Genomic DNA, 10,080 nt, shown 5'->3' with positions numbered 1-10,080 from the left:
AACCTTAAATAAACTATTTTCTAATTTCAAGCTCCGGTCAGTTTAATAGATTTTATCTTATATTTGTTTAAACCTTAAATTAAAGCCACTGTTGCTTTAATTGATTAATCTAAGTAATATTTTCATTTTCTCCAATATATGGTCACTTTATATTTTTAAACTGTTTTTAAATAGTTTTTTTTTATTCTTAGATTGTTTTTAAAGTGTTTATAATTATATAAACATTTTTATTGCTTCATAATGTCTTGCTACTGGATGCTTGAATTTCCTTCGGGATCAATAAAGTATCTATCTATCTATCTATCTATCTATCTATCTATCTATCTATCTATCTATCTATCTATCTATCTATCTATCTATCTATCTATCTATCTATCTATCTATCTATCTATCTATCTATCTATATAATTTTATATTCTCAAGATAATTATTTTGATTCTAAAGAAACTTTTACTTAACGCTAAACAAAATGTTTTATCAACGTGAAATAACTTTAGTTTTATAATTGAATTAAAAAAAATAAAAGTCTCCCGTTTCATCGGTGAAAACTGACCAGGACTTTTATTCTGAAGGCGCCACAGAGCGGAAGTGGCTCGGCTGTTTCCGGTGCTTGTGTTCGGTGTGGCTCGGCTCGGCTCGGCTCGGCCCAGAACAGACCAGAACCTGTGAGACCTTGGAGGAACCATGGCGGCGCCTGCCCTCTCCGGTCGGGCCGGCTCGGCGGGCAGCCTCGGGAACAGCCCCACCATGGCCGCCGGGAGGCTGCCGGGCGGCGGCGGCGGCGGCGGGCCGGAGCTGGACTTCAGGTCGGCGGCCCGGATGGAGGATCTGAACCGGCTCATCCAGGAGTTCAGCAAGCACGACCAGCGGGAGTACGACGACCAGCGGGCCCTGGAGATCCACACGGCCAAGGACTTCATCTTCTCCATGCTGGGTGAGGGGCTCACACACCGGGCCGAACGGCGCCGTTTTCCGGTAAAAGTCACCGGACTGCGGGGTGGGGGGGTTGCGGTAAACAGAGCCCGAACCGGCGGGCTCCACCCGGAGCGGGATGGGGGTGGAGGGAGGCCGGTGCTGCTCCACCTGAACTAGGGTTTTTGTTCTTTATTTGGTCCGAAAATGCAGACTCTGAAACCGTTTAAACATTAAACATGTTTAAAGTTTAATGAGGTTTCCTGAATTCAATTCATTTTTATTTATATAGCGCCAAATACAACAAATGTCATCTCAAGGCACTTAGATAATAAAGTCCAATTCAAGCCAATTGGAATTCAATTAATTGTAATCATAATAATTCATAAAATAATCCAATTCGTTCATATAGAGCCAATTCAAAAACAATTTCCCAGCTAAGGAAACCAATGGAATGGGTCCTCTGCTCTGGTTCTGTTGGTTCTGATGGTTCTGATGAACATTTGTGCACCTCAAAGCTGCAGCTCAAGGTTGTTTTTATTCAGTTAATCTGCAATTAGAAATCATAAATCAGCAGATAAATGCACTTTAAAGGGACAGTTCGCCTCTTTAAAGGGACAGTTCGCCTCTTTAAAGGGACAGTTCGCCTCTTCTGACATGAAGCTGTATAACATCCCATATCAGCAACATCATTTCTGAACATCTTCTTACCCCCTGCTGCGTCCTGTGAGCAGAGTTCCAGCAAAAATAAAGCGTTTTCTCCTTTTAAAACTGATCTACCGGTTTTAAAAGGAGAAAAAAGGACAGATTTATTTAGCCTGGAAGGAGTTTCAGGTAAAGTAAAGATCAACTAAACTCTCTGGCTGGCTTCAGAGTTTAAAACTACTCGGTTAAGTTCAGGAAAACCTCACCGTTGGTCTTGAAACAGACCGTACCCAAACCGGCCCATTTAAACTGCAGGATCTAATTCAGCCTTTAGTCGGGCAGAAAATGTGATTTATAGATTCAGAGGACGTCCTCTGGCGGCAGTTTAAGCTACGCTGGCAGCAAATATCTAACAGGATAAAAGTTGTGTTTATTTATATATTAAAGGGATAGTTTAGTTAAAAATAAAGCGTTTTGCTTCTCAGAACAATATGCGTTCAACAGAGTAATACATTTGCATCACAAAATGGTTCTCCAGGAAAAAAGTCAGACCTCACAATCTCTTGGCCCTATTTTCTGTCCCTTCGTATCACTGCCTGCTGCCACCTGCCGACAGCCGCGCCTGTTACGGTGTTTGCTGCTCGGTCTGCACAGCAGGCAGTGATACGAAGGGACAGAAAATAGGGCCAAGAGATTGTGAGGTCTGACTTTTTCCTGGAGAACCATTTTGTGATGCAAATGTATTACTCTGTTGAACGCATATTGTTTTGCATACTAGATTCTCCTAAATATTGGGTATGCATCATGAGGTTACTACTCATACTCAACCTACCCAAGATGCAACGTAACGTGACGTCGCCGATCGTCATTTCCTGTCAAAACGGCAGTTTCAAGCTAGCTACAACGAGGGTAGCTTCACTTCCTGTTTTCAAAACAAAAGCACCAATTGTATGGTAATGGCTTTCCCTATGATAAAAGGCAACGGGTATTTTATTTTGTGAAAATAACAGGAAGTGCGTTGCTCACTGCGGCTAGCTTTAGTAGCGCCGAATTTGTGGGAACAAAATTGTAAACAGCCGGTATTTTGTCAGGTTTTCAACACGTTGGGGATCTAAACGACTACTTTCTCACCTGAAAATGTTTCAAATGTTGCTAAAGTTTACAGAGTTTAGAGCTTAAGAGAAATCAGCTTCAGGCCGGCTGATTTCGGCTCGGGCAGGAGCGAAATGCATTGTGGGTAAACGTTCTGCATACTGTCTGATCCATGAGTATGTAGTATGGAAGTATGAAGTATGTAGTATGCAGTATGGAAGTATGTAGTATACAGTATGGAAGTATGTAGAATGGAAGTATGCAGTATGGAAGTATGTAGAATGGAAGTATGCAGTGTGGAAGTATGTAGTATGTAGTATGGAAGTATGTAGTATACAGTATGGAAGTATGTAGAATGGAAATATGCAGTATGGAAGTATGTAGTATGCAGTATGGAAGTATGTAGTATACAGTATGGAAGTATGTAGAATGGAAATATGCAGTATGGAAGTATGTAGTATGCAGTATGGAAGTATGTAGAATGGAAATATGCAGTGTGGAAGTATGTAGTATGCAGTGTGTAGTATGGAAGTATGTAGTATGGAAATATGCAGTATGGAAGTATGTAGTATACAGTATGGAAGTATGTAGAATGGAAATATGCAGTATGGAAGTATGTAGTATACAGTATGGAAGTATGTAGAATGGAAATATGCAGTGTGGAAGTATGTAGTATGCAGTGTGTAGTATGGAAGTATGTAGTATGCAGTGTGGAAGTATGCAGTATGTAGTATGGAAGTATGCAGTATGGAAGTATGTAGTGTGTAGAATGGTAGTATATAGTATGTAGGGTGTAGTATGGAAGTATGTAGTATGTAGGGTGTAGTATGGAATTATGTAGTATGTAGGGTGTAGTATGGAAGTATGTAGTATGGAAGTATGTAGTATGCAGTATGGAAGTATGTAGTGTGTAGAATGGTAGTATATAGTATGTAGGGTGTAGTATGGAAGTATGTAGTATGTAGGGTGTAGTATGGAATTATGTAGTATGTAGGGTGTAGTATGGAAGTATGTAGTATGCAGTATGGAAGTATGTAGTGTGTAGAATGGTAGTATATAGTATGGAAATATGCAGGATGTAGTATGGAAGTATGTAGTATGGAAGTATGTAGTATGGAAGTATGTAGTATGCAGTATGGAAGTATGTAGTATGGAAGTATGTAGTATGGAAGTATGTAGTATGCAGTATGGAAGTATGTAGTATGGAAGTATGTAGTATGGAAGTATGTAGTATGCAGTATGGAAGTATGTAGTGTGTAGAATGGTAGTATATAGTATGGAAATATGCAGGATGTAGTATGGAAGTATGTAGTGTGGAAATATGCAGTATGTAGAATGGAAGTATGTAGTATGCAGTATGGAAGTATGCAGTATGTAGTATGGAAATATGTAGTATGGAAGTATGCAGTATGTAGTATGGAAGTATGTAGTATGTAGTATGCAGTATGCGGTTTCAAACACAGCCTAGGTCTCCTTTAAATTCAACATATCTGGGGAACCTGCCACAGTCTGAGTATCAGTGAATCTGTCACTGATGCATCAAACTTTCACTGGAAATCATCTAATTCTTTTCTCCTGCTTGGAGGAACAATAGTGATGTGATACAGAACCTACGCAGAACCCTCAGCTCTCTCAGGGACTCCTGATGTTTTCAGATGGCAGATTATGATCCTGCCTCAGTTCAGCTTTGTGTGGATTATCGAAGGATTCTATAAAAAGATGGAAGTGATTTAATGAGATGAGTCTGACCTGCAGTTACCCATAATGCCCTCTGCTAACCTGAAGAGTCTGACCTGTAGTTACCCATAATGCCCTCTGCTAACCTGAAGAGTCTGACCTGTAGTTACCCATAATGCCCTCTGCTAACCTGAATTTTATTTTGGGAAAATAACAGGAAGTGCGTTAGCTCACTGCGGCTAGCTTTAGTAGCGCCGAATTCGTGGGAACAAAATTGTAAACAGCCGGTATTTTGTCAGGTTTTCAACACGTTGGGGATCTAAACGACTACTTTCTCACCTGAAAATGTTTCAAATGTTGCTAAAGTTTACAGAGTTTAGAGCTTAAGAGAAATCAGCTTCAGGCCGGCTGATTTCGGCCCGGACAGGAGCGAAATGCATTGTGGGTAAACGCTCTGCATACTGTCTGATCGAATGAGTATGCAGTATGGAAGTATGTAGAATGGAAGTATGCAGTGTGGAAGTATGTAGTATGCAGTATGGAAGTATGTAGAATGGAAGTATGCAGTATGGAAGTATGTAGTATGGAAGTATGTAGTATGGAAGTATGTAGTATGTAGTATGGAAGTATGCAGTATGGAAGTATGTAGTATGGAAGTATGTAGAATGGAAGTATGCAGTATGGAAGTATGTAGAATGGAAGTATGCAGTATGGAAGTATGTAGAATGGAAGTATGCAGTATGGAAGTATGCAGTATGGAAGTATGCAGTATGGCAGTATGGAAGTATGTAGTATGTAGTATGGAAGTATGTAGAATGGAAGTATGCAGTATGGAAGTATGTAGTATGGAAGTATGCAGTGTGGAAGTATGTAGTATGCAGTATGGAAGTATGTAGAATGGAAGTATGTAGTATGGAAGTATGCAGTGTGGAAGTATGTAGTATGGAAGTATGTAGAATGGAAGTATGTAGAATGGAAGTATGTAGAATGGAAGTATGTAGAATGGAAGTATGCAGTATGGAAGTATGTAGTATGGAAGTATGCAGTGTGAAAGTATGTAGTATGGAAGTATGTAGTATGGAAGTATGCAGTATGGAAGTATGTAGAATGGAAGTATGCAGTATGGAAGTATGTAGAATGGAAGTATGTAGTATGGAAGTATGCAGTGTGGAAGTATGTAGTATGGAAGTATGCAGTGTGGAAGTATGTAGTATGGAAGTATGTAGTATGGAAGTATGCAGTATGGAAGTATGTAGAATGGAAGTATGTAGAATGGAAGTATGCAGTATGGAAGTATGTAGTATGGAAGTATGCAGTGTGAAAGTATGTAGTATGGAAGTATGCAGTATGAAAGTATGTAGTATGGAAGCAGAGTTGCAGCAACCACAACAACCCTCCACCGTGGCTGCTGTGTTCCACATCAACACTGAAAAGTCCACCGCCACCACGAGGAAAATAAAACGTTCATGGCACTGGACGAGCAGCCGTTTAGCGTAGTGCAGGATAAAGGCTTCGTAAATCTGATGAAACACCTGAGTCCACGGTACAAATGACCAAGTAGGCGGTACTTTTCTGACACAGATACTTTTCTGAGTTGTTTGAGAGCGTTTCAAGCCATTAAATCCCCGGTCAGTTTCACAACGGACAACGTAAGCTTAATGTCAATGTTGAGCCTGACTGCTCAGTGGCTTAGATTTCTTATTTGTGATGTTTTATTCTTGAAAAGGGGGGTGACGATAGCATAAAGCCTACCACTAGTTGTGGTTTTAATTGCAGTTATATAAGCAAAATGTTGTCTGGGAGAAGGGCACTCAAGCCAAACAAATATAGTGTCTATTATATGATATAATTATCTCTTAGATAGAAAATCGGTATTGGAAAAAACGGTTTTGGCAGGCCAGACCTCCTTAAAAACCGTAAATCGGTATCAGCCAAGAATTTTGCAATCGGTGCATCTCTACCTTGATTTGTCAGATGCTTGTTTTTTAAAATGTCTGGTTCTGATGGTGAGATTCCCGGGTTCTGTGTGGCGGTTCTTTCTCTGACTCTGTTCCTCTCCCTCTCCGTCTCAGGGATGGTCCAGAAGCTGGACCAGAAGCTCCCGGTGGCCAACGAGTACCTGCTGCTGTCGGGGGGCGTCCGGGAGGGCGTGGTGGACATGGACCTGGACGAGCTGACCGTCTACGCCCGCGGCACCGACTACGACATGGACTTCACGCTGCTGGTGCCGGCGCTGAAGCTGCACGACCGGAACCAGCCGGTGACCCTGGACATGCGGCACTCGGCGCTGGGCCACTCGTGGCTCAGCCTCCGCCTCTTCGACGAGGGAACCATCAACAAGTGGAAGGACTGCTGCACCGTGGTGGAGCACATCAGCGGCGCCGCCAACTACTTCTTCTCCCCCACGCTGGTGGCCGACTGGTTCTACCAGTCCATCTCCCTGGTGCTGCTGGAGGTGCAGAAGAAGCCGCAGAGGGGGATGCCGCGCGTGGAGAAGGTGGAGCGCAACGGCACCGTCATCTCCGTCATCCTGGGCGTGGGCAGCAGCCGCATGCTGTACGACATCGTGCCCGTGGTGTCCTTCAAAGGCTGGCCGGCCGTGGCCCAGAGCTGGCTGATGGAGAACCACTTCTGGGACGGGAAGATCACGGAGGAGGAGGTGATCAGCGGCTTCTACCTGGTGCCGGCGTGCTCCTGCAAGGGCCGCAAGGAGAACGAGTGGCGGCTGTCCTTCGCCCGCAGCGAGGTGCAGCTGAAGAAGTGCATCTCCTCCAGCCTGATGCACGCCTACCAGGCCTGCAAGGCCATCATCATCAAGCTGCTGTCGCGGCCCAAGGCCGTCAGCCCCTACCACCTGCGCAGCGTCATGCTGTGGGCCTGCGACCGCCTGCCCGCCAACTACCTGGCGCAGGACGACTTCTCCGCCCACTTCCTGCTGGGCCTGATCGACGACCTGCAGCACTGCCTGGTGAACAAGACGTGCCCCAACTACTTCATCCCGCAGTGCAACATGCTGGAGCAGCTGTCGGACGAGGCCGCCGTGCTGCACGCCCGCAAGCTGTGCTCCGTGCGCTCCGACCCGGCCGAGCACCTGCGCTCCACCATCGAGCACGCCAAGGCCGCCAACCGGCTGACCGTGGAGCTGCAGTGGCGGGGCAGCCCCGGCAACCCGCCGTCGCCGCAGTCGGACGCCGGCGGCGAGAGCCAGCCCGACGACCGGCTGGCCAAGAAGCTGCAGCAGCTGGTGACGGAGAACCCCGGAAAGTCCATCTCCGTCTTCATCAACCCGGACGACGTCACGCGGCCGCACTTCCGCATCGACGACAAGTTCTTCTGAGGCGGGGCGTCGGCCCCGGCCTCCTCCTCCTCCCTCTGACTCCTCCCCCTCGCCCGGCTCCGCCTCCTCTGAAACTTTGTTTTTTACTTTTTTTATGTTCCTCAGAGTGACGTGAGTGATCGTCTCGTTGTTTTCTTATTTTTCTATTCCCCCCCCCTCAGCCCTCTCACTGTGTGCCCCGTGTCTTTACCTGCTGGATGCCTTTCACACGGAAGGAAGGCGGGGCCAGCGGTCCGCCTCGGGTGCAGAACCGCCGCTCCAAACCCACCTGGAAGCCCCCCGTTCAGAGCTCATTTTGGGCTCTACGACCTGCCGTTTCCCCTTAAATCAAAGATGTGAAACCTGGTTTTAATTGGGGGGGTTCAGGAGTCGTTTGAACCCCTGAGAACCAGGTGTGGCGTTCTGTGTGGAGGCGGACTCTGTCCCTCAGCCCTGATGGTACTAACGTCTTAGAACTAACTGTAAATAGTGACTGAAGTGTGTAGACAGGAAGAAGAAGAAGAAGGATAGACTGACCATGATTCATGGACTACTTTTTTGTCTAATTTTTGCACAGAATGTAAAAACATCACCACTTTCCTGTTGATTGTGGGCGCCGCGGCGTCCCGATGCTCCATTGATGATGTGTCATATCAGTAGACGGGTGACGGCGTGCCGACGGACGGTCGTACGGCGCGCTTTAAGGGTGATTATTAACCGCTGAGACGCTTCTAAACGTCCACCGGCCACTGCAGAAAAACTAAAAAGCTGTAAAAACTGATGTTGTAGCTCATCAATAACATATCCCAGAACTAATAATCCCCCACAGAATATTTCACTTTGCACTGCATGCACTGAAAATACAGCAGTTTTTGTGTGTTTTAACAGAAATTGGTGTTTACCTCATATACACTGGCATATAAAGGGTTAATTTTTTTATAAATAATTGAAAACTTGGTAGTTATGATCAGAACTGAAGTGGAAGAAAAGATTTATGAAAAAAAGTGGAAAAAATATTAACATATGATGTTTTGGGGATCATTTTAGAAGGGGACAAAAATGTCCTTTTTCAGAAATTAAGGATTTTTTTTTTTTTTTTTTTTTAATCAGGCATAACAAAAAAAATTTAAATCCCTAAAAATCAATGTTATTGCTAATCATTGACATATCCCAGACCATAATGATCTCTACTCAATAATTCCACTTTGCATTCCATATATTGAAAATACTGGCACCTAAAGGCTTGAAATTTAGGCTAAAAAGTTCAAATTGGCATCTAAAGGGTTAATTTTTTAGAACTGAAGTGGAATAAAAGATTTATGGAAAAAAAAGTGGAAAAAAATATTAACATTTGATGTTTTTAGGTCGTTTTAAAAGGGGACAAATGCACAACTGGACCAAATATGATGAGGATCACTATTTCCTGTGTGAAATTAGAGGAGAAAGTACACCCCTAGTGTAGAAAAATGTCCCCTATCAGGGATTAGGGTTAAGTGTGATTATTAACCGCTGAGATGCTTCTAAACATCCACCTTTCACCAGCTGTTGACGGACCGCCCGTTTAAACCCCCCCAAACATCAAGGTCAAATGAGACACATTTCAGACCGTAAGGTCCCAAATAGTTGAACTTTTCCCCTGAAAACTGACGAGCTGACGAAGCGTTTCGACCTCCTGAGGGACGCCGTCACCCCTTTGTTCCACTTTGACCTGTGATTTTGTGTGTTTCTGTCACCTGTTTTTATCTTCAGCTGCTTCTTTGTGTTCAGCTCTGCTTCAGCTCAGCTCAGGATGCTTCATCACTCCGACCTACATCCGATCCGACCGGCTTCTGGCTCCGAGTCTGAGCGTCTATGTAGCCTTTAGAAACTTTAGAAACTAAATAAGGGAGCGCCGCTATGAAAGCTGCAGCGGTGAGGAGTTGTGGGATGGAATGAGTATCTCCGCTTCCTTAACGATCTCCGGTGTTTCCTAAAGGAGATCGTTTAGGAAGCGTCGGAGCTCCTTTCCTTCGTATCTGTAGGATTCAGACGGCTCTGATCATGGCTGCTGCTCACATGCTTCCAGCTCAGTCACTCAGGAAGGTTCCTGAACAGATTTGACTATTCGACTGGCCCCCAGGAACCCAGATTTTAGCTACCAGTTAGCGGTTAGCGCTCCCTGCATTAGCATTAGCATTTTACATGACGGTCCTTTTTAGCCACTTGTTTAAAAGGCTGTTTTGGGCACTCGTGGCCTTTATAACGGTCCACAGAGTTATTATGAACCTCCCGGATGAGGCGGCGCTTTTCGGCCCTCGTGAGCTGGTCCTGGGCTGGCTGTTGAAGCAGAGCTCCGCCCACTTTCTGTGTTTGTGTCAAAGTCTCCGTCATCCAAACGAAAAGAAGCCAAACGATCCTCCAGATATCTGACCGGTAATGTAATCTCCACATATCCTCAT

General features: G+C 44.7%; 1 protein-coding gene across 1 annotated transcript; it reads left to right on the top strand.

Annotated features, from left to right (window-relative positions):
* The first annotated feature begins 585 nt into the window (after positions 1-585).
* LOC142387961 (nucleotidyltransferase MB21D2) lies at positions 586-8,738 on the top strand. The gene is made up of 2 exons (XM_075472746.1): positions 586-934; positions 6,399-8,738. The coding sequence occupies exons 1-2, from the start codon at positions 685-687 to the stop codon at positions 7,661-7,663; spliced, it is 1,515 nt and encodes a 504-aa protein (XP_075328861.1). The 5' UTR covers positions 586-684; the 3' UTR covers positions 7,664-8,738.
* Positions 8,739-10,080: the final 1,342 nt, after the last annotated feature.

Source organism: Odontesthes bonariensis, chromosome 9, assembly GCF_027942865.1.
Source record: "Odontesthes bonariensis isolate fOdoBon6 chromosome 9, fOdoBon6.hap1, whole genome shotgun sequence".
Taxonomy (NCBI): Eukaryota; Metazoa; Chordata; class Actinopteri; order Atheriniformes; family Atherinopsidae; genus Odontesthes; species Odontesthes bonariensis.
Note: the sequence above shows the minus strand (reverse complement) of the source record. Positions and strands in the feature narration are given on the sequence as shown.